At 47.4% G+C, this 17,063-nt stretch overlaps 1 protein-coding gene across 1 annotated transcript; it reads left to right on the top strand.

Moving 5' to 3' along the window:
• The first annotated feature begins 3,648 nt into the window (after positions 1-3,648).
• On the top strand, positions 3,649-9,331 carry LOC119406443 (uncharacterized). Its single transcript, XM_037673189.2, has 3 exons — positions 3,649-4,075; positions 6,320-6,561; positions 8,818-9,331. The coding sequence occupies exons 1-3, from the start codon at positions 3,669-3,671 to the stop codon at positions 9,246-9,248; spliced, it is 1,080 nt and encodes a 359-aa protein (XP_037529117.2). The 5' UTR covers positions 3,649-3,668; the 3' UTR covers positions 9,249-9,331.
• The last annotated feature ends 7,732 nt before the right edge of the window (positions 9,332-17,063 follow it).

A 17,063-nucleotide genomic window follows, 5' to 3' on the forward strand; every position in this document is an offset into this window, starting at 1 on the left:
CATTCACCTATTCACATGGGTTTCATAATTCACATGGGTTTTACCTTTAACTAACCTCGATTCACGTGAGCTTGACCTTATGCAATAACTATGACTTCCAGTCACTTATCATTTGGCATGTGCTTCCTACACTAAGTCACGCCACCTTCCTCCGAACCTTTCTGCTCACCTCAGACGGTGTTGCAATGCATCCGGAATCGGCCCGCCTGACTTTTGGTACCATTCGTGATCAAGCCGCCGGACGCCGGCATCTTTCGACTCACGAGCCATGTGAGATCGTATCGCTGCCTGTGAATGAGTTACCTGCAAACATATACGTTCCACAAAGCACAAGCCCTTAAAATCGCCTCGGTTAAATTCGCTCAGACATCAACGCAAATCGACCACAACTTCAAGGACCAAGTGCCAAGTTGCCAGGTGAACCTTTTTCTTCAATTCCTTCCTGCCGAAGATAGCATCTCAAAGGAAACACCACACCGCCTCAGTTGCCAACAGCCCAGACCATTCATCTTTTCGAGCTGCTTTGCATAACATTGTATTATGTACATCTATTAACCACTCCTCTCGCGGCGCCATGCGGCGTTGAGAGCATTTTAAATAATTAATAATAAGAAGAATTAATAACCTGCTCATAAATACGAAATGGCATCACGAAGTACGACAGTAGCATGGAGGAACACACTAAATACAAGCGCCGTGTGTGCGTCCGTGATGTTGTCGTACTTCATGGCGCCGTTTTGTAAATATTGAATCCGTACCAACTAGCCCAATTGTCAGTCTGTACTAAATTAATGGCCTATACTGTGCCCTCTAATTACGCACTTTGCCTCACGCGCACGGAAGGCCTGCAGATTTGCCTAACCGCGTTTCATTCCGGAACTATAACCGTTATCCAGACGTACGTTCGCCATTATCCCTTGCCCTAAACGCACGTCATCAAACAAGGTCAAGTTATCCTTTGGTGCCGTGCGCACGAGCGTCAAGAGGTCTATTGTTTGGACCCGCTATCTCGTCACGTGAGATTTGCAGCATCCGCCAGTACCTTGATGAGCGGCGACCTTTCTTTGAATCGTCCAAGGTATGTATTCTACAACGTTCCGAAGTTTATCGGTTATGATTGTTTCTCTCTGTAAGCACATTAATGGCACAACTTAGGTGCTCGATTGCTCCCTCTGTCCTGGTCATATCTCTTCTTCGCGTCTTACGTCGCGAGAACGTTCATTGATGCAATAGCCACTTGGTTTGTTCTGGACGTATTGTTCCAGCTTCCTATACCGGGGTATGGGTGTTCATTGCCCTGAAGTAACGAAGTTATCGCACATTTAACATCCGATTGCGTCACGGATGTGGGATTAAAGACAGCCTGATGCGAACGGACTGGATAAGAAGGAGCGCCGTCGCCCCGGGCGTTGCAACTTGGAGACCTTTCGTCCGACCGCTTGATCCGCCAACTTCGCAATTCATCCCGAAACACCATAGGTGAGGTTCCCAATCCTCAAAATTGAATTGTGGTGTGTTCCCTCTCTGTCGTGTAGATCCCTGCGAAGTTTACTAGAGGAACTCCGGCCCTGCAATTAATAATGCCTGCAGTAGTAATAATGGGCATATTATATTTAGGCGAAACCAAAATTCATCCGTTCTTTGCGCGCAAAAACCCTAGCGCGTATGTGCCAGAGAGATTAGGCAAGCTCGACTACTCACCTGTGGTCCACTAAAAAAGAAGGAAACACGTGAAGTGCAAACGCCAATTAAGATTTCTAGGACGACGTAACCAAATATTGAGAAAGGCCTTAATGAACCATGGCTTTATTGAAAGGTTTTAATGAACGTTTCAGCTTCGCTAGTTAACTATCTGTACGGAGTGCCCGGCCGGCGATTTTTAACTGCATACAATAGTGAAATTTGCCCAAACCCTTCTGCTTTGTAGCCTTAAACAATGCGTACATAAGAATTTGTGCCTATGATTTTTCTTCGGATATGCGTATCCGTACATTCGTGCTCGTGGCGTGGCAGTTTTCGGTTAAACAATTTAGGAGTTCGGCCGTTACCTTCGGGGATAACGATGTAATTATGCAGCACAAAGTAACACGCCTAGGATTCTGGGTTAATTTCGGCTTCATATACGGAGTATTTTAACGTGTATGGTACACGCGAGCATTCTTTTTGTTTTATTTTTAATTCCACTCTTATCAGAATGTGGCGGGGACCGAGTCCTGCGTATCGCGCTTGGCGGCGCTATGCCGGAGCATACGCATTATGCAGCTCTAAGTTTCTAAGCAATCGATTTTTTTTTCTAAACGCACGAATGCGATCAATATCCGCTCGTGAATATAACAATTGTTCATTGCTCAATTTATAGCGCAGTAGCTTGTTGAAAATGCTGAGCATTACAAAAGCCATAAGTATGTTGGAAGTCGAGGAGAACTATAAGAGCCGCGTGGAAGGAGGTACGCGCAGGGTCATGATGGGTCTGAAAGGCAGGCTTCGTGAGGGGCAGGCGAACTGTTCAGGTAAACAAAACCCGGTCACCTTGGCATTCACATACGGGATTTGATTTTGATTTCTTTATTTGCAGACGTGAGACATACAGAGCTACAAAAACTGGTTGGACCCATAGCCGAAGGCTAGTTGTGGGCCAAATTGTGGCTCTATGGGCCAGTGCTAGAAGGCAGCGGAGTACTTGAACGAAGTATATGCGCATCGAAGGGTGGGGAAAAATATCCGCGTGGTGCCGGCCTTTAGTCTACAGCGATTGAGCGGTGCACAGAAGCGTGCGTAATAACTACGAAAATTTCCAAATCGTTTCAATGCAGTCAGTGTTTGCTGCATGCACAACATCTACACGGCGTCCCGCCATGAAAGTGTGACACTTTCGCTCGCATACTATGATGAGCTATGGTTCTAATGAGCTATGGCGGCTGCCCCGGTCCCCACCTTGAAAGTATGACACTTTCCAGCCTGTGAGATCGAACTAGTTGGTATTCCATACTTGACCACCGTCAAGCGCAAAAGGTTTGGACGAAAGGACCATCGACTGCCGGAGCATGCTGAAAAGGGGCAGTGATGAAACTCGGCTATTAATGGCCACGAGTGCGGTTGCAAAGCATTGTTTCAGCAGTGCACTGTTGAGTCCCACGACGCTGATCAGCGCACGCAGGAGATTGTCGAGGCAGCTCAATGAGTGCAACGCGAAGATAGTCATTGCGTAAACATTATCTCCCTATCCTTGACCACGAAGGAGTCGGCTTTCTTGGAGCGGCACTTCATATGCGTAACTGATTATTGGATTCGTGCCTGTACACTGGGAACTTGTGTGACATAACTGATCAGTTTTTTTTTTTTACATAATATATACATGTTTCACTTTGAAGTAAATTTTCAGTTGGAAGAAAATAGCGCCTGTCCGTGTCTTTTCGTTCTTTCGTTCAAGCCTTTTGCGCTTTGCGGTGCTCAGGTATGATACTTTCGCTCATATATTATGATGAGCTATCGTGCTCATGAGCTACGGTGGCTGCCCCAGTCACCATAGGTCGTGTACGTCACCATTGCTCATGTATACATTTACACGTCTATCCAGTATCATGGCGGCGGCGATCGAGTGCCACCCGTATACGGTGACCGGTTTCGGCGAGTTCCTGGAATGGCGCACGCTCCGCTTCGTCCAGCCCATGCCCAAAATCCGGGTGTGCCGTCTGTGCGGCGTGGTGTCCTCTGTGGCCCGACTGCTGCCGTGCACGCACGTCCTCTGCGAGTCGTGCGAGGCCCAGGTTGCCGACAGGGGTCGCCCGCAGTGTCCCATAGACGGCGCCGCCTTCGAGAGGGAACAGGTGACGACCATGCCGTTCGCGAAGCGAGACCTGGGCGAGTACCACGTGCGCTGCATTAACGACGACGTGGACGTGAGCGACGGCACCGACGGCTGCACCTTCATCGGAAAGCTGGCCGCGCTTGAGGAACACTACCTGGCCCACTGCGTCCACGGCAGGGTCCGTTGTTCCAAATGTGGGCGGAGCGTGTTCCGCAAGGACATCGTCGACCACTACGTCGACTGCGCGGGTGCAGAGATGGACACCAGGTGAACGAAAACGAAAATTCAGGCAAAAGCAACAGACGGTTTTACAGCGAAACTGTCTTAGTCTACCCTGTGCCGTTGTCGTCGTCGTCGTAGTAGTAGTATTAGTAGTAGTAGTAGTAGCAGTAGTCGCAATCAGTAGTAGTAGTAGTAGTAGTAGTAGTAGCAATCAGTAGTAGTAGTAGTAGTAGTAGTAGCAATCAGTAGTAGTAGTAATAGTAGTAGTAGTAGTAGTAGTAGTAGTAGTAGCAATCATTAGTAGTAGTAGTAGTAGTAGTAGTAGTAGTAGCAATCAGTAGTAGTAGTAGTAGTGGTAGTAGTAGCAATCAGTAGTAGTAGTAGTAGTAGCAATCAGTAGTAGTAGTAGTAGCAATCAGTAGTAGTAGTGGTAGTAGTAGTAGTAGCAATCAGTAGTAGTAGTGGTAGTAGTAGTAGTAGTAGTAGTAGTAGTAGGAGCAGGAGGAGGAGGAGGAGTACTAGTATGAGTAGGAGTAGTTGTAGTTGAGGAGTGGTAGTTGTTGTAGTAGTGTAGAAGGAGGAGGAGCAGTAGTAGTAGTAGTAGGAGGAGGAGGAGGAAGAGGAGGAGAGGAGCAGTTGTAGTAGTAGTTAATAGTAGTAGCAGTAGTAGTATTGGGCGTCACGCGGTTCACGTGACCAGAGGGGAATGTATAAACATATAAATAAAACTAAATGATAATGATATCTTTCGGCACAAATTACCGGGAAATCAATTCGCACTTTCATCAATTGCTTTAATTAGATACTTACTTTAATTGTAATAATTAAACCAAGGCAACGCGAAGCAATTGTCACTTTTATTATTTAAATGATTAGAGAACCAAGGCAAGGTACCTAGACGCGTAATAGGGTCATGTAGGCAACAGGGAGCTCACACTCGGCAGGATTCCGGCTGCGCCGGCGGAAAATCACGTGACGCGAGGCTTTTGCTGAAACGCCATTGCCTGAGTTGGCAGGTCACGTGATTTCGCTTTACCCAATCAAGGGCAAGCGCACATATTTAAAATCTAGCGGCGTATATACGACACCAAGTGATTTCGCTAGCCATTCACAAGCACTCGCGCGCTAACAGCTTCGCAGACTGATCGTTTTCACGGCGTGGAACTGGCTGAACTTTTAACAGCGAAGCTATTTAGCAAATCGTTCCTTGTTAGTCGATCGCAGAAAACTATCATCATCTTAACGGGTGTGTGCCACTGTGCGGCTACCTGGGAACGAGTAGAGAGAGACAAAGAGAATGAAAGAAAAAAAAAAGCGACAGAGAGACGGAAAGAAAGATATAAAGAAAGAGAAAAATTCTTGCCGAAAAAAAGTTCTTCACGACGCGGGATTCGAACCCGCGTACCCGCGATCCGAAAGCGAGCGTCCTAATCACTCGGCTATCTAGGCACTTTTTTTTTAATCATGGTATTCTATTAAATCGGCTATCTAGGCACGTTAGAAGAGCATAGCATAGCCTTGTATAGTATAGTGTAGCAAGGGGGTGGGAAATGGAAGTGAGCGTAAAGAGGAGAGATGTGATTCTGAGGAGGAAGGAAAGGATTGAGGGGAGAAAGTAAAGTGTAGCACAGAAAGAATGAGAAAGAAAGAGAGAAAGAAAGGCAGAAAGAAAAAGAAAGAGACAGAGAGAACATGAACGAACGAAAGAGTTGTTCGGGTCAGTTAAACACAGCTGCCTGGTGTGCTCAAAATTTCAGAATTTCATTATTTAACAGCTTTTGTTTCCTTTTTTCGTTTTTTTCTCTCTGTGTCTGTAATTTGCTAACATTAGTTATTTATTTATTTCTTTTTTATTAATATAATAATAAGCACCATTGTAGTTCTCATCGAAAGGTTACAATACGTTTTCTTGGCCAATCCCCCAGAGTGGTTATATGCCACAGGCCTGAGGATACAAAAAAACAAACAAACAAATAAGGTAGAAAGAAAGATGGAGCAAGCATCGCGTCGCCTAGCGACCAGATACCGCACCACCTGGCCAAGCTGCGCATGCGCAGTAGCTAAGCCACGCCCACCGACGGAGACATCGCACGCAACCTCCGCTCTATAGTACATAGCCTGGCTGCCTACTCCCGAGGAGGAAGCCACGCATCTCGAAGCTAGACGTGTCGGTCGACGGGGAGTACGAGCGGCGACGGGTCCGCGCTTCGCTGTGCCAGGCTTTGCGCGACTTAGTGCAAACTTCCCGCATTTTTTTTTGTCTTTGTCTTTCCCACTCTTCACGTGCAGTCCCGTGGAACCTGTAGACGACGGCAAGGTGATTATCGACGCCGCTGAAGCCAAACGCCTCGCCGGAACGCTGAAGGACCTTCAACATGGGCTGAAGGATGCCAGTCTCGGCACACCCATGGCCACCGCGAACTTTGCCTCGCTGAGGCGCAAGGCCGTCTCCCTGGGTGACTTCCTCAGCGTACTCGATCCCGACCAGACCGACGTGCCTAGACACGACAGTTGGTGCGGCAGTGAAGCTGGTGGGTCAATTTCGGCTTCCGCTGATTTTAACGTGATAGCGTTAAAGAGCTCGTTTCGCAGAAATGCCGGTGCTGGTGTTGGCGTCGTTGGTTGTTAGCGAAAGATCAGCGTTGTCCGTAAGCTCAAATTCGAGATAGATGCAAATAAAGAAATAATTAAAAAATTCTCGGTTCGAGTGGAAATCCAACTCAGGACTTCTGCGTGGCAAGCAGGCGTTCTACCACAAAGCCACGCCCGTGCTCGAAATTGCTTCGGAAAAAGCATTATACGAACGTTACGTATGGTGCGAATAGTGTCATTGACACGCGTAATATTGCGTGGCCGAAGCGTGTAGAATCACACCAGGTGTCCAAATATGAGAATCGCGCAACGAGAGGCTGGTTTAAAGGCCTGCCGATTACGAAGCACACATGCATAATTAATTATCACTATCAACAACAGCATCAACAACGCATTCAGATGCGTAGGTGCGCGTGTTGCCTTATACGGACCCGTAGTGGGTCCCTCGCCAACTCGCAAAAAGGAAGAGTTATGTCGTAGTGGGAACTTTGCAACTGTAGTAGGCATTCTAGGATAGTTTGAAAACTTTAAGTGTTACGCCCGCAGACGTCCCTTTCCTTGCGGCACGGCTGACGTGTCCATTGAGAAGCGAAGCCAGGCTAGCGATTGAGAAGGCGATACGAACACGGTCCGATGACGCTGTCGCGTTCTACTCTTGAAAGCGAAGCTCAACCGTCCTCCAAGTTTTTACAGCATATAAATTCTTTTTTTAGTGTTCTCTGCCAAGCACTGCCGGTCGAGCATTTCCAGTTTTCCGAATATTCAAACAATGTGTTTAAAAAAAATAAAACTGGTGCGAAATCGATTATTCCGGGTCCAAGTTAAGAGTTTCATTTGATACATGTTACATCGGAGTACAAGATTACTTAAGATAGTGGCCGATTAATTAACTGTCACTATAATTCACGAAAATTGATTGAATGAGTTCACTGAAAGAGCAGCCGCTTTTGCGAGTGCAGAATATGGCTCATTCGCAATATTCTGTGTCCAGGCGCCTCGAGTTGTGGTCGAATTCGCCCTCGCGTTGCCAATTTCTGGCATCCTGGTTAGCTCAATTGGTAAAGCGACCGCCCCAGAAAGGCGTTTGTCCCTGGTTTGATATCCAGAACCGATGATATCCGGTTTGATATTCCAGTTTGATATCCGGAATATCGGAACTAGGACGAATTTTCCTTCAACTAAAAAAGAAGCTTTCCTTTCTGAGTTATCCGTGTCCAATTCCTTGTGGCTTCGTGCTACAAACGGGGGTTTTCAATTATCTCTCTCATAACCCTTCCGTCAACTCGCAGGATTTCGCAGAACTCATTTGCGAGGTGCCAGCTGCGTGTTTGCAGTTTATTTTTTCCCTGGATAAGAAATGAAATCCGCGAAATGAAGCATTACCACGTGATCAGTCGCGCTCTATACAGAAAGCGACGACCCTTTAAGTGAGTTCCTGTTTTCATATTCCTCATATTCATATTCCTCATATTCCTTGTCATATTCCTGTTTTCTCGGAGCTTTCGGTATGCTTGTGACGCCAGCCCGCCGCGGTGATCTAGGGCTTATGGTGCTCGACTGCTGACCTGAAGGCCGCGGGATCGCATCCCTAACCCGCGGCGGCCGCATTTCGAATCAGGCAAAATGTTGGAGACCCGTGTGCACTGGCGTAGCCAGGGTAGTAGAGATCCAATACCACCCCCCCCCCCCGCACCCCCCCCCACCCCGTGAAATCTTTCAATTTTGCAAGTGGATATATGCACGCACCCATACAAGCGCACGCACGAGCATACAAAAAGCATTCTTGACCCCTCCAGAAAAAATTTCTGGCTACACCCGTGCCCGTGTGCCTAGATTTATGTGCATGTTAATGAACCCGAGGTGGTTGAAATTTCCGGAGCCCTCCACTACGGCGTCCCTCATAATCATATCGTGGTTCTGCGGCGTAAAGCCCCAATAATTATTATTAGTATGTATAGTTGTGATCCTTCGCTGTCCTCATTTTGAGCTTCAGCTACCTGCGCACCAGCAGCGTAGCCAGAAATTTCTTTCAAAGGGAGGGGGGGGGACACAGGCAAATTAGAAGATTTCTGGGAAGGGGGTTTCACCCCCCCCCCCTCCCTCCTGGCTACGCCAGTGCGCACATGCAGTCCTACTTTTCGTAGTTCCATATCTAAAAAAAAAAAAACTGTTCCTCCGGTCTTCTTTCACGTTAGGCTCCTCGACGATCTGCAGGTTTCGAGGCATCGAAGCCATGCGCAAGTCCGGTGAAACGACGCTTGCTCTGGAGGAGCCTTGCAGGCTGCTTGGCTATACGTTCACCCTGGCCTGCAAATTCGAGAGGAGCCGGGGTAAGCTGTCCAGCGTGTCCTTCCTGTTCGCCCTCCGTTCCGGTGAGAGGGACGACTTTGTGGAGTGGCCGTTCGCCAGGCGAGTCAAGCTCAGCATGCTCCACCCCAAGAAACAAGGAAAGGACGTTCCGGTCGAGTTGAAGATATGCCAGGAAAAGCACGCCCAAAGCCTGAGGAGGCCGCAGCCGGACGATCCGCAGAACGGCATACTCTCCGAGAAGATCACGTGGAAGTACGTCGAGAAAAAAGAGCTTGTCGGTGACGACTGTCTGTTAGTGGCCGTGGAATTCGAATGAGCTGCCGTTAAGCTTCAACACCGTGGTTGTCCGCACACATAACCTACCGCTGTCCCGAGCGACCCGCTACAGTCGAAACAGGACATACGATACCAATACACACGTGGTCGTGGAAGGCACGACTCGCTGAACGGACCCTGGGAAGCCAACTGGCTGCCCTAAGTCAGGCCCGCCGAGCCGCTATAGCCAGTGGAGCCTTGGAAGAAGGGACTCACCCCCAATGAACCACTTTTTTTTCAATAAATGTTGTCTCTCTCTCTCTAAATACCTACACATACGTACATAGACTTCACGAAATATTTTCCGAAAAACACAGCGACAATTATGTCTGTGGTGCGACTTCAACCCGACACTCGAACACATTACCTATGCCAGTGCACACAGCGTCCGGCAGACGCCGTCTCGCCGCTAATTACGGACACATTCGTAAATTCGTCGGGGGAGGCGCAAACCTCCAAAGCGGACTTAGGAATGCAATCTGCCTTTTTCACGATGCCACGGCGCATGCGCGCTTCCCCTAGCGGAAAAGTCAACAAACGTCTCTCCATCTCGGAGGCTTTGCTTCTGGCAATACCGGTTGTCGCGGCCCCTACCAAAACGCCAGAGGGTAGCACTATAAAATGAAAGAGGCGGACTGGCGACCCTTGACCAGGCCCGGCGAGCCGCAATTGCCAGTGGGGCCCTGGACTAGGGGCTCCAACCACGGTAGGGGGCCTTATTTTTATTAAAGTTGTTTCTCTCTTTCTCTAGTATTTAATATTTTGGTCTTTATCACTGTTATTTCTTGCGCATTAAAGAACTTATTAAAAGCAGGAGTCCGTTCAGGGGAAAATCAGCAGAAGCAGAACCTAAGCTACTCTCCAGACCTTACCATGCAACAGGATGTATAGTCACGCGACAAGCTCGGACGAACATCTTGCATACTAGCTCACACCTTGCATACAAACAAGCACCCACTCCAGAGGTCTATACTGTCGCTGTAAACCACCCCTGTCTCTGCCGACTGTATGTGTGGTGACTGGAGTGACTGTCCCAACGAGCCGCACCTTCATATGGAAATCTCATCCGTAGATGTTCACTGAAATCTTATTTCTCCCACCCACCCCTTACACGAAATGGCTGACCCCTGCAACGACCTTTAACGACTGCGCTCTAATCCGGACTGCAAGATAAAGATACTCCCTGCAAGGAGAGCATCTTTACCTATGGCGCAATGAAGTGATCGCACTATCTCTCTCTCTCTCTCCCTCTGTCTGTGTGTGTGTGTGTGTGTGTGTGTGTGTGTGTGTGTGTGTGTGTGTGTGTGTGTGTGTGTGTGTGTGTGTGTGTGTGTGTGTGTGTGTGTGTGTGTGTGTGTGTGTGTGTGTGTGTGTGTGTGTGTGTGTGTGTGTGTGTGTGTGTGTGTGTGTGTGTGTGTGTGTGTGTGTGTGTAGGGGTGACCCAGCTAACTGTCACCAGAGTTTAAAAATATACCGACGGCGCGACCAAATTGCGTGTTGCTGATCAGTGCTTATTGTTTGTATTGTACTGAAGTGCCTGCATGATTAGGCAAGAATATTTAACCAACTTCAGAAGCAACGAAGTTGGGCAAAAAAAAAACTTCGATTAGAAATTTGTAGAACGGTTTGCAAAGCGTCTGATTAGACAGTGTATTTCTCTCTATTAAGTGTTAGTGTATTGCTGCCTGAGGTGCCCGCGCAATAAAAAAAAATATATACGCAATGCTTCCTGATGTTCCGTTTACAAAACAACCATAGCGCTTGGCCGGGTGCGCATCCTCCTAAAAGGCGAAAGGGCAGCGACGCAGGCGTTGGCTACGCCAGAGTTATGCTTCCCTCTCGGTGGTTCATGACCGCGACAAGTAGACACAGCGTTTATCGCTTGTGCTGCCGCAAGCAACAGGTGCGTCATGCTTATTCCTTCGAGTCGTCTGGCAGGCTAATGCATCAGGGGCCCTGCAGTTTATATCGATTTATTTATTCATTCATTCTAAGCCAAGGAATGGGACCAGTCAGGAAGTGTCCACAAATATGAACTAAACACACGCAAAAAAAGAGAAAAGAAAAACCGTTCTGGTATATGTTCCCTCAAGGGAAGGTGGAGGCTCAAAGCGATGAGAGATGCATTTCTCATCAGTGTTGCGGTCAGGAAGTTATATCGAAAATACAAAAAGGTAGAAAAATAAGGGGTGGTCGTTATTTAAACATCTAGAACTGACTCGGCTTCCTCGCTTGATCTATTATTTACTCGCTGTTATCTATAGGAACGAGCTTCCGCTATTTTCGCTTGAATGATGCAAGCTGCTGTTGGCACGTATACGGTGCCTGGAATCCTCGATGGTGGCTTGGTATTGAAGCATCCTACGTGCCTCGAGGGGGAAGAAAAAAGGATAAGATTGATGGAACAGGAGCGGTTGCAGGCGTGCATGACAGCTAATTATATAAAAGAAAAAAAAAATGGCGAAGCTTTGCACTAAGCCACGTAAGGCTTGAAACAGCGAAACTGAACTATTCTGTAGACTAATTTGCTTGCTTCTAGGTTGTTTCTAGGCCTTAGCTAGGTGATGCAGGTTGTTTCTAGGTTGATTCTACGTCGTTGCTAGTAATGAGCTAGGTTATGCTAGGTTGTTTCTTCATTGATTGTCAGCGCAGAGAGGTTCGAGTTGAAATCACAGGCACGACACGGAAGTCCAAATTGCAGAGACAGAACCTCGCGCTGAAACCAAGCGTTCGCATTTCTCGTAAATCTACGGGTCCGCCGTCGTTAACGTAAGGCTTCCGTCGCTACGGGGTCTTCTCGCAGCCGCCGTTGCCTTTCCCGTTCCCTAGTATTCTGTCGTTGTACGTACTCGGGGTCTTCGGCTCGTCGCCGTCGCTTCGCAGCCATTCGTTAGGCTAACTGCTGCCTTCTTCATTTTTAGTGGACCAGTGGTGAGTAGTGGGATTTACCCAATTCCTGTGGCACATACCCGTTTGTGATGATAATAGTTTTTTGGTTCTCATGCATTGGCCTATGATAACTCGAAGGCGAAAGTTATCCGGTGTGGCTCTTTTATCTTGCACTTTATATCACGCGTGAACGGCACTTTATTATTTTTTTTAATCAATGCACAAAGTACAGCTATACTTATGCCGCTGGTTGAGCTGATTACGAGTTGAATCGACGTCTTTGTGTTTATTCAGTAGTTGCGTACATATCGTTGGCTTACCAGGCGCTTTAACTGCGCTGGCTTATAAAGGGTAGCTCATTTTCTGACGTACGCCGGCACTCACGTTACAGCACAGACGTAACTTTTATCGAAACGAAGCGTGAGCAGCGTTCATTGGACTATTCTTGCGGGGACGAGAAGTATTGGACTACAGCTCGTTCATTCACAGGAGTGCATATGCAAGCGTTTATGTGCGACATTAAAATCTCCAACTATAACTAACTATCTTTCTTTCATTTAAATCACGCAAATTGTCTTATAAAGTGTTCGATGTACATATTAGCTGCCCTGGTTTGATGTAGACTGTGAATCACCTGTCCACGGTATGCGCATATACCCGCATACCGTGGACCCTATGTGTGTAGTGGTTCTTGAGGAAAAGGAAAAGGGCGCTAATTTCTGTCTGCCTATAGGCGACACGGCTAAGCGCCCTATAGAGGTAGGGGGATGGGGATTAAAAAAAATGAAAAAAAAAAGCCCTACTATGCGGGTATGCGCCCGACGTGACTGTGGGAAAGGGTTTCATGACGTACGCTACCGGCATGTCATGTCATTCGCTACCGTCCTCCTCACTGCCGTGAGACAGCTTTGTTTCACCTTACTGATGACCGGTCGTTGCGATAGTAACTCTCCTCAGTTCGAGACGAACCGCAGGTTCGTACACTTTGTTCACGTGCATGCTTGGTCGAGAGTCCATTTGTGCGAAGCTACCATATCTGTGGGCGCGTTGCAGAAATACATGCCTTTCCTACCCAGCTGACACCAGACTTACATGCCTATACAGATACAAGGCCATGTTGTATATTTTCAGTCATCACTGTAGTTCACTACATAGTCTCTTCACACGAAACTGATTAAGAGAGGAATCGCCGAATCGTGCCTCTGGGTGGCCTTTTTAAGGTTGTGCCCTCAAAGAATGGGAGATAGAGCTTGCTAGATCACGTCACCAGCAGGCGGGTAATTTGTAGCAGGTGGGTTATTTGCAACAGGCGGGTTATCCGCACCTCAGGGGAGATGCGGGGCTAAAAAAACGATTTTCGAAAAAAAAAGCTGCATTTTCAAATTTAAGCTGTTTTGGATTGCTGGTTCATTAAAGAACGTGCTCACCATGTTTGGTTGTTATGTGTGTAGCAGGAAAAAATAAAACGAATTCTTTTCACAAGATGGTAGCACGCATTTGCTGTCGAAAGCGTCTCTGAAACGCCCTTTTCAAGACGCGGTTAAAGCGGGCAAGTATCCGAACACGATCTGAATGCCCGTGTTAGAGCATTTGTTTTTGGCGCCTTTTAGACACGGAAGACCTTCTGCCAAGAGTACACCAGAGGACCAACAAACAAATTAAAAAGGTACATTATTAGCCACGGAGACAGCAGCGTCGCTCTAGAACTGGCGGAAACATATCACGTGGCCATCCACTGTTGCTTTCGCGCCAATTCTGAATTACTCCCGCTGTGTTTTTGTGCTACTCGGCTTATCTGTTCTTTCTCCTGCGACTTCAATGCGATCGGCGATTGGTCTGTTTTGTGACCAGCACGTGTTGTGAGCAACATTCACCGCTAGAAAGCTGCGAAAAATTGAAAACGATTGGAGGCAATTGTCACAGAACAGAGTCGTGTTGAAGAGCAAGGCCCTATTATTGCAGCAGGTAACCTTGATTAATTTTTTGTGACCATCGAAATAAATAGCATGAGATAAGCCGTTCCTGAAATTTTGATCAAAATTGGTGCAGCAGTTCAAAAGTTGACTTTTCAGCCCCCCCTCCTGCCTAACTGCGCAAAGAGGCCGCCGCAGATCATGTGGATATGGCGCGGAAGCACCTTGTATATGAATTATACATACACATAATCATGTACAGTTCGAACGTGAGCAATTGTTAGGGCAAACTAAAATGCTTTCTTTCGTTTTTTGCTTTTACCAGCACGTATATAGTCAGCATGATTTCTTCTTGCTTGCTTATTGTGAGGCCTAAACCACCTCTGGCAACCGCACGTTCGAGGGTACTTCCGAGTTATACCACGCGAAAGCTGTGCTGCTTTGTAATTTTGTCATTTCTACTTTGTTCATAATTTTGTCCATTAGCCAAGTTTTCATAAGGCGCCTCTGGTTGCAAAGAACAGTTTTCCATAAGAAATGGAACAATCCTTGCAATACATTACTTTATTTCTGGACTGAAAGGAGTGCCCAGAGACCTCCGCGTGGCAGAGCACCAGACCGGAGCGTGCCTCTACGCACCAGAAAAAGTAAACCGATAAAAACCGTATTCACTCGGAGAACAGACACTTTTATTTTTATTTTCTGCAACCGAGATCCTACGGTGGTTTTCAAGCTAATTAAATGGTCATCGGTAAACGGATTTCTCCCTCGACAAGTGATTTTGCTTATCAATAATTGCAAAACCTTGCTGTACGACTTTAATTCTTTATTATAAGGCGCAGATAAGCCGCAGTTCCGTTTTCTGCGGGCGATTTTTTTACGGTATGACAACTAGCGACACCGAACGTTCGTTTCTGGAATCAGCCAAAACATGTCGGCGTACATGAGCGTCCCACGTTAGGGTGGCTAGAAGGGGAGGTGTGATGACCGGGCGGCAAAAGTTGGCCACCATTCGCGTGAATGCCGTGGGGCGGCGCTGTCGTCAGGGGCGCCGTCAGCGAACGTGGCCGTTATCCGTTCTCGGCAGGGAGAATGTTTCAGTGGAAATGCGTTACCAAATTATATAAAACTTTAGCTGATAATGCAGTTCCTTGGTCAGCGCACAGCTTGTATTGCGCTACTGTTATCATGCGGTTTTGAAATACGGGGTACAGAGCCGAGTTATGTTCCGACGAAAAGCAAGCAACTACTACTGGGAGAGCAGGGCTTAATTATGCTCCAATGCGCTCTGATCATTTTATTCGTGCGCCTCAATACGTGCGAAAGCAGGTAACATTTGATTTACGCCAACAGAATCAGGATTAGTCCGTGGCATACATGGTAATACAACGTTCGGTAGTCTTTTCAGGCTCAATTCAGAAACCAAATAAGTAAATGCAACATATTACTAGGTAAAGAAACTTTATTGTGTAGAACAGAATGCACTTGATCGTTTTCGTGGCTTGTCTCGCATCACGCAAGGCTTTAATAAATGCGAAGCATTTCTTAGCGAACCTTTGGCACTTTGAGCGTTTCTATCTACGTATCTATCTATCTATCTATCTAGCCGCCTACGCCTGGGTGCTCTCATGATCGCCTCATTAACTTGGTGTAGACCAAAATTGGCATGGGAGGGCAAGAGGATTTGACGAATATGACGGTGGGGCCATGATATGAATAACGTGGAAATCCTGTCGAGTGCGTCGTCAAACCCTTTCCTCCAGACACGTGTGGCACATACCCGTTTACCACGGGCCACGGTGTACGGGTATGCGCCACAGGTGATTGACAGTTTATATCTACCCAGCGGCGGCGAGAACAGACAGTGGTAATTTAAATGCGAGAGCGTTAAGAAAAACCGACGTTGGCAGCGTTGACCCGACGAATGGAAAGAGTAAAAATTCGGATCCCAGCAGGAATCGAACCAAAGTATTTTGCGTGGCAATCAGGTATTCTACCACAGAGCCACGCCAGGTCTATAAACTGGTTTGGAAAAACAGCCTATGCAGGCGTAATGTCGGTGCAACGTCGATTGCGGTTGTGTTGCGGGCTATCTAATTTTACAAGAAAGCAATAAGCACTACATATGTACTCCTACGATACATGCGTCATATCAGATTAACGCCGGTGGTTCCAGTGTCGGCTCCGCTTTTATAGCAGTCTAATAAACATTTCATTTGTATTCCTATGATTCAACAAGCTGTATTGAAACATTGTTCGACCCCGGACGAATACATTAACAAAGTTACGTGTGATATTCACACGACTGCACCATGAAGTGCACTTAATTAGTTTCGATAATGCTGACGTATATGGTCTAACGTGAGGGCTGACGTTACGTCATACCATAAGTTACCCTTTAAATGCCGATGTTGTGGACGTGCCTGGTAAGCCCACGATGTGCACACCGCTACTACTCACGAGAACACGTCGATCCATTTCGTAACGCTTGGCTTAAAGCCCATAAAATACAGCATAGAAGTACTCGCTGACTGCTTCGCATGAAACCGATTCCCACAACGCGTAGGATCTGTCGAAACTTTTTCTTTTCACTTTTTTGTCATTCATTCCACTGTTTCCCGAATGCTTTGCGCAAACAGCAAGCGGTTTGTCAGCCCTCGGAATGGTGCGTGCCCACTTCAAGAACAGTTCTTGGCTAGTCGGTGCACGGAAAAGGGACACTGTTTCCGAACAAGATCTGTAGCCGGAATCATACCCTGGCACGAAGCACCAACGCTGAGTTTTTTCTTTAAGGTAGACGGCATCTTTGCCAGCACACAGCACTCATGAAACAACAGCACACGCCAACAGTTCACAGCAAACTACACAACTACAAACCGCCGGCCAGCGGAAACGCTGACGGCGCCCCAGACGGCAGCGCTATGATGTGCCCTAGCGGCGATCACGCGAAAGAGGACCACCCTCTCCTATGGCTGGCCGCCGCGCTCAGCACACCTCCCCTTCTAGCCACCCTA

Source organism: Rhipicephalus sanguineus, chromosome 10 (genome assembly GCF_013339695.2).
Source record: "Rhipicephalus sanguineus isolate Rsan-2018 chromosome 10, BIME_Rsan_1.4, whole genome shotgun sequence".
NCBI lineage: Eukaryota > Metazoa > Arthropoda > Arachnida > Ixodida > Ixodidae > Rhipicephalus > Rhipicephalus sanguineus.